The 17,801-nt window shown below is 40.9% G+C and overlaps 3 protein-coding genes across 3 annotated transcripts in view; 1 reads left to right on the top strand and 2 right to left on the bottom strand.

Annotated features, from left to right (window-relative positions):
* Positions 1 to 679: 679 nt before the first annotated feature.
* On the bottom strand, positions 680 to 6,618 carry nucks1b (nuclear casein kinase and cyclin-dependent kinase substrate 1b). The gene is made up of 8 exons (XM_017710952.2): positions 6,260 to 6,618; positions 4,635 to 4,684; positions 4,470 to 4,521; positions 4,221 to 4,249; positions 3,993 to 4,121; positions 3,565 to 3,732; positions 3,295 to 3,438; positions 680 to 2,686 (listed from the first exon to the last, which is right to left on the bottom strand). The coding sequence occupies exons 1-8, from the start codon at positions 6,274 to 6,276 to the stop codon at positions 2,385 to 2,387; spliced, it is 891 nt and encodes a 296-aa protein (XP_017566441.1). The 5' UTR covers positions 6,277 to 6,618; the 3' UTR covers positions 680 to 2,384.
* Positions 6,619 to 6,746: 128 nt separating this feature from the next.
* LOC108435248 (NEDD8-activating enzyme E1 catalytic subunit) overlaps positions 6,747 to 17,801 on the top strand; it is a 28,704-nt gene continuing 17,649 nt past the window's right edge. The window contains exon 1 of the mRNA XM_037541019.1: positions 6,747 to 7,074. The gene's annotated coding sequence lies outside the window, so the exon portion shown is untranslated. The remainder of the gene's footprint in view (positions 7,075 to 17,801) is intronic.
* On the bottom strand, positions 6,952 to 12,085 carry LOC108435216 (acidic mammalian chitinase-like). Its single transcript, XM_017710886.2, has 11 exons — positions 12,061 to 12,085; positions 11,878 to 11,907; positions 11,573 to 11,777; positions 11,032 to 11,088; positions 10,764 to 10,929; positions 9,535 to 9,659; positions 9,232 to 9,355; positions 8,871 to 9,056; positions 8,316 to 8,435; positions 7,629 to 7,770; positions 6,952 to 7,504 (listed from the first exon to the last, which is right to left on the bottom strand). Exons 1-11 carry the CDS (start codon positions 12,083 to 12,085, stop codon positions 7,206 to 7,208), a joined length of 1,479 nt encoding a protein of 492 aa, XP_017566375.1. The 3' UTR covers positions 6,952 to 7,205.

Raw genomic sequence — 17,801 nt, 5'->3', positions numbered from 1 at the left:
TTCCTTTTGTGTGTGCCAGAAAGGACAGAGACCCAGGCTTTAGCTTGGGACCTCCAGATATTGGATAGTGAACTGTTTTTGTGATCGATTTTTATGTTTGCTTAAAAAAAAAAAGAAGTATCCAACTACTTTGCAACACTGAAATATGTGCGTGTAATGGGCTGTTCTTGATATGAAATAAAAATCATCAGTGCTTAAATCATAGTTTCTTGACTGAAAGGCCACATCTATATCACTACTGTCCAAAAAAGATCTCTGAAATAGTAACTTTACCGGAAAAGACAAAAGATTTACTTTCAAAGTAAGTTAATGTAAAGAGATTTTATTCCAGGCACATTCTGAGCATTTCTATTGGTTCATGTAATTTTCAATGTAAAAGGCAGGTACTGATGTGGAAAAATAAAAACTGGACACATTAGTCTACTTATGCATAAAAAGAGCCCTCTAGATACCATTTTTCCAGGATGCAGGCAGTACAGTTGCAACATTCCAACTATATTGTGTCTATGTAGTGTAGTTTTTTCTTTTTTGGGGTCTGAAACATAAGCCTGAGCCATAGTAGTTAAATTCATACAACGTGTAATAACGATCTAATATCCCTCCCTTGTTCATCATTATACTTCGGCTCATGTGTGAAGCACTAAAAAAACGTTCAAAAAAGCTACGACAAACTCGCACGATTCTTTAAAGGCAAGATACATTTTATTTTTTTCCTTGTAAAACAAATATTCCAAAAATCAGAATAGCTTAATTAAAACAAAATTGTTTTAGATAAATTATGATATAGATCGAAAGGCTACATAATAGGACAAAGATAGGAGCCATGAGAACAGACAAAAGATGCTGAGAAAGCTCTGGATGGTGTGCACTGAATTACAGTCTGTCGGACCGCTCAGCTGGCTCAGCAGACAGGTCATCTGAAAGGCATCTATAAGCATCAAAATACTTAAAAAATACACATACGGAGCATCACAAAGTCAATAATAAGTTTGTCACTAGCTCTCTTCTCACATCAGTCTTTCTGAGAAAGGCTTACATCCTTCTTCAGGACACCCACATCGTCTCACACGCTACCTGTTCGGTCACACTGTCTGAACATATGGTGCGACACACGAGTAAGAATATACCATCCCATGACAAAGAGGTTTATCACAGCCATAACAAAATGCAATCATAGGCTATGTTTAAGCTGCAGAAATTCTCAAATCAAAAAAAAAAAAAAAAAAAAAAAAGCACTGTAATGTTAACACCACCCAAACGGTTAGCGAACGTTCATGGTGACACGTGGTTCTCTACTCGTTTCCAGCACCTTTTTTACTACGATCAATTTGGAAAGTAGGTCTCCGACTGATTTCAAGCCAAAACTCGACTAGCTTTTGATTGTGTTCTGAAAAGCATCTACATATGGACCAATTCAGAACTGAACAGGTCCTGTGTTTAAAATTTTAAGTAAAAGATCAGAAACATTGGACGGGTGGGGAGAAAAAATATAAATCCAACTTATCTACACGACAAAACCCTGTCAGATAAAGTGGCAACCTATGGCTAAAGGCTATGAAACATTACATATTCATGTAGCACTGGGACTGGTCAGATGGAACTGCACTGGCTGTGTTGGAGCCATACAAATCCACAGAGCAGCTCAAAGACACAAATCGTAAGCACACATTCACTGAATCATAAAACTGAGTCACAAACCTGTTCACTGTCCTTACAGCACAGCTATGCTCGATCAAAGCGCTTAACAGTTAGATCAGAGGTTTTATTACACAGGGGCGAACTACAACACTCTTCGCTCTCCAACACCAGATACCTGTCGGCGGTAATTCACCATGTCTTACTAGACGAGTGGAAACAGCAGCGTTGTTCCACAAGTCTACATTCCCAACAAGACAGTAAATCACCATCCTAATATTCATAGGATGACAAATTTGCATCTGAAAATCTTCATGGGGTTGTGATGCTGGATCTTCAGTGAAATCATCACAAATGTAAATTTCAGCTTTGTACATAAGTCTTGAAGGGGTTTCAGAATTGTTCCCCTTTGCTTTGTAGCTAGTAGCAGAAATCCAATAAAGATGAACTTAGCAAAAAAGAACAACAACGCTAGATTTGAGGCAATGACCAATATTAATATAGGTAACCAGTCATGTTGAGAAAGCGAAATGGGTTTTTAAACGATACCTTTTTAGAATAGTGTGAATGATACTTCACAGAAAGTTTTTCTTTTCTGAAATATTGTATTTACAAGATGAAAGAAATAAACAAAACATCCAAAACACCCGGAGCACTGTGGAAAATAAATTCCGCTGTTCCACATCAAGAAAAGACAAAAAAAAAAAAAAAACAGGTAAAACATCCCCCCCCAATCAGGGAAAAGACGCTCAGTCTTCACCTGATGGAGCGTCCTCCTCGGATACATCGTCCTTTTCTTCTTTCTCTTTCTCGCTCTCTTTCTCCTCCTTCTCCTCGCCGTCGTTGTTGTCCTCCCCTTCTGCGGCACTCTCTTGCGCTTTCTTGGCTGGGGGTGAATCTTTCTTATCTCCGTCTTGCCCTTCCTCCTCTCCTTCTTCCTCCCTGGGACTCTCGACGTCTTCATCCTCTCCTTTACGCACAACCTTCTTCGACACAACTCTCTTCACCTTTGTCTGCCGTTTCCCTCGCTTCTTCCTCGGCCCTCTGCTCACTGACAAGAGAGCATCATGGATATTACATATTAAAAGGATTTACGGCGTATATTAAGCATTTATACTGGCCCATTCATCAGGAAATTTTTACACCATGGAAAAGGAACGTGTTGTATTCAAATGATTCTAATGAAATGGAGATGCATGGTTTTTGGGCAGTGGAAATGTATCATGAAACTTGCAAAGGCATTTCTGCTTGAAGATGAATTTTAAATCAGTGGTGCCCAATCATGGTCCTGGAGAATCACCACCCAGGAGAGTGCTGATGGGCCTAGTATTCCGATGTCTCTGAAGGCCATCATTACCTGGATCAAGCGTGTTAGATAAGGGTTAAAATTAAACTCTGCATGGTGGTAGATCTCCAGGACCAGGACTGGCTACTGCTGTAGTAGATGCAACAGATTATCACTGTTGTCGGAACAAAACCTTGTATCTCCAAAACTTTACAGGGGAAGGAAAAAACTTTGCTTTCAATGCAAAAGTTTTTTTCTAAGTCATTTTGGGCCATGTCTATTAGTCCATTCACCATGTAAAGGACAACATATGCTTTTAAAAAACTGAAAAACATCAAAAATGCAAATACAGTCCTGTCTCCGTCTGGCTGTACCTGAAGTTCTTATTTTTGATTTTGTTATCTTCTTGTCCTTGCTCCTCCTCCTGCTGACTTTCGAATTCTTCCTTTTGGGTCGCCCATAATCACTGTCGTCGTCATCGTCTTCAACCATGAAGTCTTCATCGCTGCCCGAATCCTCTACGAAAAAAATACAATGGGTGATCATATTGCATCACCTAATCACAGGGTTCTAATTTATCACTTTTCAGTATATAATAAGAGATGTTTTCTGACTGTACTGATAATAAGGAAATATGTCTGCACCTCCTGTATAGACATCACTGTCCTCTTCCTCTTCTTCTTCCTCTGCCTCTTCTTCCTCACTACCACCATCCCCAAGAAGAATCTCTCTCTGTTTAGAGACTGCTTTACTGGCAGCCTGCCGCACCTGCCGACCCTTCTTCTTCACCACTTTATCATCATCGCTGTCAACTGAGGATCCAAGAAAACAAGATATTACACAAACTGCACAGCTATATGCTACAAATACAGGCACATGGAAACTACTGGTCTTTGAATGTTATGGGTGTAACAACTGTCATAACGTTAATGATAAAACATTTTCGCTGCTCATTAGTTTTCTCCATCTTCACTGCCTGCAGAGAGAACAAAATCTGCTTGCTTGATCAAAACTGGCAGTCCTATAGATTGATTATAGCAGCTCTACACAAACAAAAGTCAATAAATAATACCTTCAGCTCTTTTCCTCTTAGCCGTCGCCTGCCTTCCCTTGCTAATCTTTTTAGCCTCATAGTCACTGTCACCGCCGTCGTCATCCTCCTCCTCTTCGCCATAGTCATTATCGTCATCACTCAAGTCCTCTGTAACACAAGGTTAGAAAAACAACAGGGCCTCTGATGAACGGGCAGCGGCTTTTTATTCAATATGCTGGAAAAAGCAGCAACGTGAACTCGACTTACTCTTGCGGTCTGTGCACCGGGACTCATCACTGTGCAGGAGAGAACACTGGTTACACTTAATCACATTATTCACCACCATATTATTTTGATTTAATACTTCATGCGCACAAGATTATTGCTACTGATATCCCTACAGTAATGGTAATAATATAGCTCAAACTGAATTAACCACGCAGCATCCTAGAGTTTATGTTTACATTATTATAAAAGTACTATATAAACATGGCTCTCTTTTCTAGGAACACCGACCTGTGTTTCACTGCCTTCTTCGGTCGGTCAGAATCCCCTTCGTATTCTTCATCTACGTTCAAGCATTCAGAATAAGACATGCTATAACACGATACTTGCAATTGATCTTTGAACATGCTGTTAAACATGGCTTGTACATGAAGCACAAACTAATCTGCAACTTACCAGCATCATCAGACTCCTGAAACTGAGCGTAGTCAACCACTCGCTTATTCCTGTACGGACATACAGAGATCTCTGTATCATAATCCACACACACACACACACGCGCGCACACACACACACACACACACACACACACACACACACACACACACACACACATCTAAGCCGCTTATCCTTCCAGGTGACAGAGTGCTGGAGCCTATCCCAGCAGTCAATGGGTGGAAGGCAGGATACACCCAGGACAGGGTCTCCAATCCATCACAGGGCAGACAGACACACATATACATTCACACACACTCACTCACACCTAGGAGCAATTTTATCATAATCCATGATCATATAAAATGATGTAGGTTTTAAGCATTAGTTCTTTAAGAAATGGCTTGCTAAATCATGAATAATACTAATGAGATACTGATGCTCAGTAAATCCAAATAAAAGTGCTTCAAAAGTAAAAATAACCTAGAAGGATAAATGGGTGCAGAACTGCAGCGGGTGCCTGCATAACTGCACGAAACAACGAATGAGTGAGTGAATAAATGAATGCTGGCCAGTAGAATACACTGGCGCCAATATCGACCCAACACGGAGGCCAGTGCACTCAATTTTGTCTTTTTTTAAATATCATATCATATCATATCAAATCATATCAAAAGTGCTTTCCCCTCCCCGCAAACACAGCTTTAGGCGTTTGGTCTACAAAGATTCAAAGTCTACACGTTTAAAACAGACCCAAACGGGGGGGCGGGGCAGCAGAGAAACCACGCTTGGCGGAACTGCCCATAAATTTAACCGTTTTGGTGAACAGTTTGAAAATATGAAGGGACTTTACGCTGTCCAGACTAGATAAAACGGTTCGGTTACGTTACTTGTTAAATACTACTAGAACCAACAGCCGGTCGACTAACAGACAACTGTCCGTACGATAATAAAGCCATAATAGCACGGCTGTAACAGCTGAATAAAGTTAGTCGTAAACAATATGGCCAGATGTTCACACACCACCTTACAGTTACACGTTTAGCCTCATCTTATGAACACGAAGACGCGAAAAGTGCACCGACGCTCTGGCCATCGGAGGAGGCGGAGAGGGAGGTACGCGTATCCATGAAAGTAGTTAACTAACGTTAGGGGGCAAATTATGCCCAACACGTGAACGCTGGACCAGGCCACCAAAGTCTCCGGACTAGCGTTACTAAACGTGTCCAACAGCTGACCACGTTAAGGCACTGCCTCGTCTGAGAAAGTTAAACCGAGCACAGTTTTAACGTCTCGTTCACGAGCTAATTAGCTCCTCAGGGAGGGAGCGAGCGTTTACAGCGTTCACCCTGCTGTCCGTTTTATTCACACGAGCACTTTTTTACAATAATAACACACCGCTTGTCACATTTCCATTGTTATTATTTTTATTTTAAACAGCCGTTGCCTTGATAAACAAGCCAGCCAGCTAGCAGCGGGTCTGCTGGGTTTCACTGCTAGCCATTAGCATCCGTGGGTAGGCGCGAGACGTACGTTAGCAACAGCCAGCTAACGCGAGCGGTGGGACATTATCAAACATTTACTGGCGGGATGCCTGTTGTTTATTTGGCACGCAGCGGCGCAAGTAGCATAAAATATCAACGCACCTCGAAGGTCTTGCCATTGTGCCGATGAGAATCCGTGACTTTTACTTTCCTGCAGTGCCCAATAGTGTTCGCAGAATATTGGCGGCAGCTTTGGTTAGACGAGACGGCTCCTGGCTGGGTGGCTGGGTAGCTCCGTAGCTCCGTACAAGCAGCGTGCGCTTTGCCCTTCGCAGCTCAACCAGGCGCCTTTCTCGGCAATGATGTACTGTTATCGTAGCAGGAGGCTACGCTAATTTACTTAGCTAACGGCCGTTGGCTTAGTTAGACAGAGAAATGTGAAACGTGGGCTTTTCTCGCCGTCCTAGCTGCATTTAAACAGGGGACGGGGGAGGGGGGGGGACAACTGGCTCGACTAAGTAGAGACGGAATTGACCCGCCTGCGCCTATCGACGAATGGCAGCTAACTAGCTAGCTAGCTGCTACTGACAGCATAGCGCCTGGCCTGTAGCAGCCAGGAGGAGCTGAGTGTGTGTAAAGTGGGATGGGACTGAGAGGCTGAAGACTGCAAGATGCCCGCAAATCAGGAATGCATGGCAAAAGTGGGAAGTATTGGGAAATACTCAGCCCTTAGCGTCCTGGCGCTAACTGGCCCTCAGGCTGGGATTATGAGATCTTCCCATCTAATTTTTTAGCAAACACTGCTCTGCCTAGAATGCAAGGATCAGAGAAGAGGCACGAAGAATCAACAGATCTGTTTTATGAGCTTTATTATGGGAGCTTAAACAAGCCTGAGCACCAAGAATGTGAAGTGTTCCTTGAGAAACGCAAGGGCTCTGTAATCTGCCTTTGGGTGGCCGACTGGAGTTTCTTTGCTGGTAAGAACTAATGAACACTTTACTGATAATCAAGAGGACTTCATTTTCCTTTTAATAGGATCTGATTTTAAGAAAGAAGATGAAACAAAAATAACAGGCAGTAAGTGGTTTAATATGGAAAGACTGAGGCTTTAACTCCAGTTGCAGCATGAGCAGCTTGTGTCAAACACCAGGCTGGTTGCACACTCCTGGAAATAGGTTTTCCCTCCATTGCACTCATAGAACTTGTTGCGGTTGGTAGAGTCTGGGTACAGACCATTGGCTTTGCCAACACAGAATGAGCTGTTCATGCCACTGGTGCCGCTGGAGCTTCCACCACTGGAGCTTCCTCCACTGGAGCTTCCACCACTGGAGCTTCCTCCACTGGCACTGGGGGTGGTGCTGGTCACACCTGCTATTGGGGGCAGTGGGGTTGCAGGAGGTGTGCAGGCTTTAAAGAAAACCACACTTGTTAGCACATAGGAAGCATGTCAGAGTTCATAACTTCGTGCAGCTTTAAGTGAAAGAAAAGACCGTCTGTCACAGTCAGCTATCATTGCTGGTGTCATACTTACCTTGCTGGTCCAGATTAAAGGCCTTGTGAAGCACATTAATCAGGGGATATTTGCCCTGGTTGCAGAAAGTGCCCAAAAAGTCATCCATGTCAATGGTCCACACCATAGCTCCAGCAAAGTTATTCTTCATCAGCCACTGGGCCTGTAGAAACACGTTAACATGCTTTGTTCTTTTCTGCACTCTTTTATTATTGATCTGTTTGCCAATGTTTTTGCATGTGCAGTTGAGTTTGAACATCACTACTTAACTACAGGGGTGTAAGGATCTGATTTTCCAATTCTATTTAATTTTGACTGCTTTGTGTACATAAAAAATCCATTGCTTTAGAGTTATAATTATCTACTACACAGATTGATTTGCATCATATAAACCCTGCATGTTCTCCAGTAGAATGTTCTTCAATGCCTATTAACTTCCAACATAATAAACCCCTCTACCCCCTAGAGTTTAGAAGCATCTACAAAAATTATCCAATTATTTTGGTCATGGGGCAAAGACAGCATACGCCTTCCCCTTCCCATCCACTTTATTTTGATAGGATGCACCTAGATATTTAGTTTTGATCATTGGCTGTGTTTCCCACAAAAGACAGCAAATGAAAGACCCTCTGGAAAACCCAAGGGGTTTAACAGCATTGGAGTTCTGTACTCTGTTTTGAACACCTTTATTACCCAAGACATGTTTACCTTGATTCCAAAGCTCTTCACATTGTCATAGCCAACCCACTGGTTTCCATTATAGGCGTATGGCACATCTTGCTGGGAGTTCCACACCTCTGTCGCACCCTCTTTCAGGAAGGTACAGATCTACCGTGCATCGGCAAAAAGTTTAGAAAATCTAATATTATGCAATATATAGTTGTCTGTTGTTGTAACAAAACCTCATATCTCCAAATTGGTAAATTTACAGGAGAAGGAAAAAACCTACTTTACTTTTAATGTATTTTAATGTATAAGAATTTTTTAGAAGTCATTTTGGGTTGTATGTTTGGTCCATTCATCGTGAAAACTGTACACAATGTAAAGAACAACAGGCACTTTCAAATTATGATAAAAACTGAAAAATGACCAAAATGGACATTCCGGCATGTTGTGGATGTTCCGACAACAGTGATATATATAAAATATACATACACACACACATGTGTGTGTATATATATATATATATATATATATATATATATAAAACAGACAGACATAATACAGATTATAGTAATAAAAGTGCAGCAGTAATTAGGCTACCTCAAAATAAGCAAGCTCCCCTGCTTCTTGAGTGTATTTTCCTGCTGTTCCAGCTCCAGAGATGGGTGCTCCAATTCCATGGTCTGCAGGGTTTCTAAGGGTGAAGGTGTTTCCATATGTGGGGAACCCAACAAGTAGCTTCTCTGCAGGAGCCCCATTGTTTTTCCAGTAGTTCATGGCATAATCCTAAAGAAAATCACTACATCAGCTCTCAGATCTCACACCAACCTTTAACACTACAAAACTAGGACTTGAAAACGTAGGCAAAGAGTATTGATTGACCTACTTAGTCTGAAAGTTTTACATACATTTATTTAATTATTTATGTAACACATATTTATGGAGACACCTGCAGACTCACCACATTGAAGTAGATGTAGCTTCCACTGTCAAAAGAATCCCTGTACAGGGGGCTGCACTCCCCTGTGAAAGGGTCCCAAGAGCCATGCATGTCATAGCTCATCACATTAATCATATCCAGTGATCTGGTTGAGGAGGGAATCAGAAATAATATCAGTTGTGTCACCTACTTGCAGCTACTATAGTTTGTAAACTCCATGGATCCAATTTAAAACCACATAGATTTTTTTAATGCAATTTAGTGCATTAGGCTTAGTCCATTGCCCAAGATCTTTAAAGGGAAAAGGGACTGAGGTTGACTCACTGTCCCAGCTGAGGAATCTGATAGGCGGTCTCGATGGTGCCTCTGCCTGACGAGACGGCGGCAGACATCAGGAGTCGAGCTCTGTTGGTCTGCTTAGCCTCTGCCTCGAATGCGGCCCTCATCTCCTGTTCATCACCACAATAAATACAACGTTGTTGCAGTGGTGTTTTAACTCCTTGAAGGGGGAATTTCAATGAGATGCATAATTTTCTGACAGTGGTAATAATAGGAACCAGAGGTTACAGTGTCTATGTTGCTAATATAGCCATTTTATTTACTACCCAAAATAATCAGTGAAATTACATGTGTCTTATTTCATAAGTAATGTTGGTGGTAAAATAGTGGTTAATCTGAAAGAATTTGGCATATTTGGGACTATTCTGCCTTCAGCACCCTGCATGTATCTCCACACCACTAAAATGACATTTTAGACTAAAATGTCATATAAAACTATCATGAATCAATGTCTCAGCCATCAGGTAATGCATTCATAACCATTTGATGTAATAGCTTTCTGTGAGATAGCTTTTAAAGGCATTGAACACTTTCCTATCCCCACCTCTGTAAACTTTGGATTGTCCAGTTTTTAGTGCTGTGGTTGACTTTCAATAATTAATCTTGATGAAAGGAGAAGTATGTCACTGTCACTAAAAGACATTTTTATTTATGTTTTCTCCTGTAAAGTTCCAGCAGATATAAATTGTATATGTACATTTATGTATGTATATGTACACTCACACTGTTCAATTGCTTGTTAATACAAATAGCTAATCAGCCAATCACGTGGCCACAACTCAGTGCATTTAGGCATGTAGAGGTGGTCAAGACAACTTTCTGAAGTGCAGACCGAGCATCAGAACAGGGAAGAAAGGGGATTTAAGTGCCTTTGAACGTGGCGTGGTTGTTGGTGCCAGACGGGCTGGTCTGAGTATTTCAGAAACTGCTGATCTACTGGGATTTTCACGCACAACCATCTCTAGGTTTACAGAGAATGGTCCAAAAAAGAGCAAATATCCAGTGAGCGGCAGTTGTGTGGACGAAAATGCCTGATTCGAGATGATAGAAAGGCAACAGTAACTCAAATAACCAACCAAAATCTCTGAGGAATGTTTCCAACACCTTGGCAAAAGGGGGTCCAACATTTACTAGCAAGGTGTATGTATATAAAAAGTTAATGGAAGGTTACAGTAATATTTATGTACTTCAATGTACAAAGCTGGCACACCCACCTCCAGCAGAACGGAGAAAAGCTGCTGATCTTGAGGTGGGCTTCCTCTGTTTGCTGGATACTCCCAGTCAATGTCCAACCCATCAAACTCATACTTCCTCAGAAATGCAATGACAGAAGTGATGAAGGTCTGGCGGTTGGTGGCAGAGGCCACCATGGCAGAGAATCTAGCAGGAGTGATGGGGAGAAAATGTAGCTGATCTTCATATTTCAAGTGCTTTAAACATCAGAAAACGTTTGGAGCTAAAATGATTTTTAGAAGTTCTTACCCTGACGAACCAAAGTTCCACCCACCAACTGACAACAGAGTTTTCAGGTTGCCATTCCTGCAAAGATGAGAGAGAAAAAATTGGTCAAAATGTTTTTTAAAGGAAGTTAGTTTTGAAAAGCCATTCATAGTGGGATGTTACATACAGGAAAATAGTATGCAAAGAAAACGTAATTTTTCTGATTTACCTCTAATTTACCATTATAACCATCACATATAAAACAGGTTCACTAGTCATTCTGGATGGTAAATAAAATGTAAGCATTGCAAGGCCTGGTTCCTATCACCACCACTGTAAGGAAGTCTGTAAGTTTCTCTACAATGAACCATTTCACATCAAACCACTCTGAATGAGTTCATTCACATCTTGATCACTGAATTATATGGAAAATGTGAAAAATTGGAAATTGAATTTATGCAAAAAGGCAGAAATGAAGTTTGTTGAGTATTATTTTCTTAGACGTCTTAACATCTGTAAACACTTGTATAATGTTGCATCAAATCCGTGCAACATCATCAGCTCACTTGTTCAACACACTTACTTGTCCTTCAGAGCATTGAACTGGCTGTAGAGCTCCACATCATTCCATTCATAAGTGGCAATTTGGTAGCTGCTGGTCATGGTGGCGAAAGCGTAGAGGAGATGGGTACAAAGGCAGGGGTCGATGTCATTGGGCATGTAGATGGTGGGAGGTGGACGGTACTGTGCCCAGTTGGTGAAGTAGCATGATAAAATGTAGGCTGAGCCTGTTCAAAGCAACGGTGTGTTTAAACCTGTCAGCACTGTGATCAGGCATTAGTTCCTAAGTAAAAAAAGTCAGTTGTTGAACCACACTAACATACTCACCAAGCTGCATGTGGAGCAGCAGGGCCAAAGCTGGATCAAAAACAAGAGAAAGAAAGAGAATTGAGACTTTGTGATCTTCTACAAATCGTCTTATGATGGCTTCAAAAGCATATTCTTTAAGGCCTAAAGACAAAGACGCGCCCTCCCTTCATCAAAACTATCATTAGTATCAAAGCCACTTACCCGAGACCAAGACTACCTTGCCCATTATTGCCTTGCACAAAGAGCAAAGCATGAGTCCTGCTCTTTTATACACCCATTAGTTGGCTCTTGACCTCTCAAATCATGTTCCTGGCAGAGGGGAGGTGTTTACAGTAGATTGTGATTCTGCACTAAAGATTATCACACATGGTAAAGCTCACAGATTAGAACATGATTTCCTGTTTATCGGTATTTCTGCTGTATGTGCTTTCCATTGAGTAGCACTAGTACTGTTAGATCTTTTTGCTGTTCATATTAAGAACAATTCATCATGTTGTGCTATTCAGAACAAAATGCATGCATTTTCTTGTAATCTTTGATTGAAATGTAGCGCCAGCCTCTAAAACATCTTCTAAGATTTGATTACATCACCATGCACGATTGGGTGGGTGGGGGGGGGGGTACGTGTGTGTATCGATTAATTATAATCATACCCAGATTACAGTTTCTGATAAATGTTGACAATGAAGCTGCACTATGTAAGATTTTTTTGTTTATATTGAAATTGACGAGTCACCTGTAAAGCCCAGGTGTCAAACACAAGGCCTGCGGCCAAGGTAGGACGGCGACGCAGTCCTTTTCAGCCTGAAATTATTTTAACTTTCTATTCTTAGGTGCACTACAGTCCCCAGCATGCATTGCAACATAGTGTGCAATCTGACCCCCAACAACAATCTCTGGGCCAGTGGTTAAAGAAAAAGAACAGATGCCTGGTGTCTAATTCAAGTAAATGGGCAGTTTAAAAAAACTACCTAAAACAATTTATTTTTATTTCAAATAATTTTTTAGTATTAAATGCCAATTTTGCTGTTGCAGTTTTGATATATTTCAAATAAACAATGGCCCATTCGGGTCATGGTAAAAATGTAAGTAAAAATGAAATAAAAACAGCTGGCCCCCAGAATTGCAGAGATTTTTTCATTATAGCCCTTTTAGTGGTTGAGTTTGACACCCCTGCTGTAAAGCCTGAAATAGTCATTTAAAAGGCATCGAGCGGAGTGGGAGTTTTTCAGACCACATCATACTTTTTTTCTGTATTAATGTCACAAGCACAGACTCAGATGAAGGTCCGACTTGATGTTTAGACGACAAATGCAGTGTATGTATACTCTTATTTGCATGACATTCTGAAATATTGTGTGTGTGTGTTTTACATTGGCTGTTTATTATTCTGTCTTATTTTTAATTCTATTTGTCTTTTTATGTTATTTGTCCTTTAGTTAAATATTTCAAAATCAACATTATTCTAATGAAGATATGATGATGATAATAATAGTTCATTCACTTACATCCTCAGAAGACCCGTCCTTCACCGAGTGCTGACTGGCACGTTGCATGCAATGACACATTTCCACCAGAGGTGTCTCCAAATCCCCAAAATGTGCATAGTGGAGCTTTAACATATGTAAAAAGTGTTCATGATTATTTTTTTTTATATAATTTGTTGAAGATGTTTTTTTAATTTTTACCCAATTTTCTCCCCAATTAGTCATTTCCAATTCCATCTGCTAGTGAGGACTCCCCCAATCACATGATGCAGCTTCTGTAGTTTTACATGATGCTTATGTTTAAAATGATGCACAAAGTTCCATAATTGCGTATGTCTGTCTGTGTGTGTGTGTGTTTCCTTTTATATCTTTTCAGAGGAATCACAGGGCTAATCAACCAAGTAACCCTGACTTTGTTTCATCTTTGTAAAACGGAAAGGATAAGTTTGGGGTTAACTTTACTGGTTAGCCAAAGAAACTAAATTCTTGCATACAGATAATGAAAAACAGCATCCAGTTTTGCATAAAGCAGCTCATTCAGCTATACACAGCTTCCAGAAAAGTAGCCTAGGAAAATGCATAAAGAGCCAAGTGTGGAATTATTTATCTGTTATCAGAGAGTTGGAATTAGGGCACTAGTTCTACAATTACTAAACAGCACTGATATGATGATACTGTTATCTCAGGTAAACAGAACCAGTAGGACGTGGCTGACTCATAATTAACACATTCACATGAGTCAGCACAAATGCATACCACCTTTTACCGAGGCAGTTGTTTGCGTTAACAGTAGATTTGTAGTTAAATCCATGTATGTCGTCTAATCTCACCTGAACTCCATGCATAGTGCAGCTACTTCTTTACCTTAAGGACATAATTTCTGTAAGGTTACATGGTGTATTTCTAGGGAACACTTATAAAGTAAAAAGGACATCAGTTTATCCATGCTCAATGCAAAATGTGTATACTATCAGTACAGAAAGGCTGTTGAAGAGGTAGAGGGGACATACAGTGATGTTGACATTGGAAACATTTCTTGGGGCTGCAAAGGAATTTATTTTTACACAGTTGGGACAGTGTGCGAATGCTAGTAAAACAGAAAGCAGTGATTATTGAATTGTTTGACTTTTATTAGATAATGTACAAAAATTCACACAATATAATACTTTTTTTTTGTAAATAAATGCACATTCAAAATTTGATGCTTGAACCACATTCTAAAAAGCTGGGACAGGAGCATGTTTAGCACCATGATACATCACATTTCCTTTTCCTGGAGTAGTTGATTTAGTAGAAACCAGGAAATGTAACCAAATTTCTGAAAAAATCCACCCAGAGCTGGTTTATGAGGAGCCTGGTCACTTCCTATTTCCCCCTGTTATATCAAAAACAGGACTGCTAATCGGCAGAGTGCGCCCACAAGTGAGTCCTCAATGTATGGGAGTAAATGGAGCTCAACGGCTAATCCACTATGTTTCCAAAAGTATTTGCTCGTCTGTCTTCACACACATATGAACTTGAGTGACATCCCATTCTTAATCCATAGGGTTTCATATGATCTCGGCCCACTCTTTGCAGCTATAACAGCTTCAACTCTTCTTGGAAGGCTTTCCACAAGGGTTAGGAGTGTGTTTATAGGAATTTTTGAAAATTCTTCCAGAAGCGCATTTGTGAGGTCAGACACTGTTGTTGGACGAGAAGGCCTGGCTCGCAGTCTCCGCTCTAATTCATCCCAAAGGTGTTCTATCGGGTTGAGGTCAGGACTCAGTTCTTCCACACCAAACTTGCTCATCCATGTCTTTATGGACCTGCTTTGTGCACTTGTATACAGTCATGTTGGAACAGGAAGGGGCCGTCCCTGAACTGTTCCCACAAAGTTGGGAGCATGAAATTGTCCAAAATCTCTTGGTGCTGAAGCATTAAGAGTTCCTTTCACTGGAACTAAGGGGCTGAGCCCAACTCCTGAAAAACAGCCCCACACCATAATCTCCCCTCCACCAAACTTTACACTCGGCATCATGCAGTCAGATAAGTACCGTTCTCCTGGCAACCGCCAAACCCAGACCCATCTATCAGATTGCCAGATGGAGAAGCATGATTCATCACTCCAGAGACCACGTCTCCGCTGCTCTAGAGTCCAGTGCATTCAACGCTTTGTATTGTGCTTGGTGATGTAAGGCTTGGATGCAACTGCTTGGCCATGGAATCCCATGCCATGAAGCTCTCTACGCTGTTGTTGAGCTAATCGGAAGGCCACATGAAGTTTGTAGGTCTGTAGCGATTGATTCTGCAGAAAGTTTGCGACCTCTGCGCATTATGCATCTCAGCATCCACTGACCCTGCTCTGTCATTTTACTTGGCCAACCACTTCATAGCTGAGTTGCTATCATTCCTAATCACTTCCACTTTGTTATAATACCACTGACAGTTGACTGTGGAATATTTAGTAGTGAGGAAATTTGCATGTTTCTGCTTTGCTTAGTATAAATTGCAATTGTGATGCAGTGACAAACGGTGTTTACTGACATTGGCCACATAGTGATATCCAGTACAGGGAAGTGCTATCCAATGGGCATTCAGATGGGTTTTTGGCCTTGCCCTTTACTCACACACATTTCTTCAGATCTTTTTGTGAAATTGTCCACTGTAGAAGGCAAAATACATAAAATCCTTTCTATCACTTGTTGAGTAATGCTGTTCTTAAGCTAATTCGTTGATACACATTTTGGCACAGTGGTGAGCTTTGACCTACCCTTGGTCATAATAGTCTTGGCCTTTCCTAGATGCTCTTTTTACCCAAGCATGATTGCATCCCCTGTTTAAAATTTTTTTTTGATAATGTAGTTGATTAGATTAAGTGGTTATTAATGGTTATTAATGATTAAGTGACCATTATTAGCAGTGAACACACTTGCCCGGAGTGGTGGGCAGCCCAATCTGCAGCGCCCAAGGAGCAGCTGGGGCTTATGTGTCTTGATCGAGGACATCTCAGTTATATACTGTCTGCTCTGGGGCTCGAACCAGCGACCTTCCAGTCACAGGGCTGGTTCCCTAACCTCCAGATAGATAGATAGATAGACAGACAGACACATAGACACACACACACACATGCTTGATTGATTGAAATTGCCAGCCCGTGGCTGCCCCATAATAGTAAAACCTTACATACCTTGTCTTTGTGAAGTTTGTGTTTAACTGCAGGGCAGTGTGGACTTAATAATCACTGTTTTCTCTGTTTATAGTTGTCCCAACTTTTTCGTAATAGAGGTTAATATACAGCACAATATCTCAATTCAAAACTCAGTAGAGAACAACTGATTTCAACAACAAATTTCCTTAGATGAAGGTTTGTTGAATTATTCATGTTGTTTTTGAAGTTGTTAGCACCAAAGACATTAGGAGGAAGGTGACCTCTGGTTTAAATGGCTCTGTAAAGTCTGTGTGAGCAATCTCGGTTATTTTAAACAAAAGCAGAGATAAGATGTGAGTTGATAGACCACGCTGTGATATGTTTTGCCTTCTTTCCTTGGTAGTATTTCATTTTTATCTTAATTTCACAAATAAATGTTTGAAATACACTGTTCTCTGAAAAGTAAGCTAATATAATACAAACATAAACATAAAATAAATGCAGAAACAAATGAAGGGTGTTCTTCCAAAGTGTTTTGATCTCTTTCATAGCGCACATTGTTAGGAGGGGCCTTTACATATATAAAGAATATCAGTGCTATACTATGATTAATACCACTTTTGTTAGACAAGTAAAATGTTTTCATTTGTATGTGAGCTGTTAGTTTTTAGGTCTGTTTATGTTATTATGCGTGTTTCTCCCCGTGTTTGCGTGGGTTTCTTGCAGGAACTCCAGTTTCCTCCCATATTCCAAAGACATTCAGTCAGGCCAGTTGGACATGCTAAATTGCCCCCTGTGTGTGTGTGTGTGAGAAAGAGAGAGAGAGAGAGAGAGAGAGAGAGAGAGAGAGAGAGAGAGAGTGAGTGAGTGTGTGAATGAATGAATGAATGTGTCTGTCTGTCTGTCTTGCGATGGACTGGTGACCCATCCAGGGTATATCCTTCCTTCCACCCAATGACTGCTAGGATAGGCTCCAGCTCCCCCCACAACACAGGACAAGCGGCTTAGAAAGTGTGTGTGTGTGTGTGTGTGTGTGTGTGTGCTTTATGGTGTATGCACTGCTAATGGACATTGTAGTTGGTCCACAGGATACTCTGTAATGTTTTTTTTTAATCCATGTTGAAACAGTTTGGCCCCTTCACACGTCTTAATTGTGAAACAAGTGAGAAGGGAGAAAATTAAGAGATATTTACCAAATAAACTGTAAACTTTGAATCTTTCCCATCAGTTTTTTATTGTGTTGTCATTGATTTGCCTTCTTTTCCTTTTTTGTCAAAGACACTTTACCGGTATTTATTGGAAACATGCTAGATTCAAGTGAGGGG

Source organism: Pygocentrus nattereri, chromosome 9 (assembly GCF_015220715.1).
Source record: "Pygocentrus nattereri isolate fPygNat1 chromosome 9, fPygNat1.pri, whole genome shotgun sequence".
Taxonomy (NCBI): Eukaryota; Metazoa; Chordata; class Actinopteri; order Characiformes; family Serrasalmidae; genus Pygocentrus; species Pygocentrus nattereri.
The sequence above is the reverse complement of the archived record's forward strand: the minus strand, read 5'-3'. Positions and strand labels throughout refer to the sequence as shown.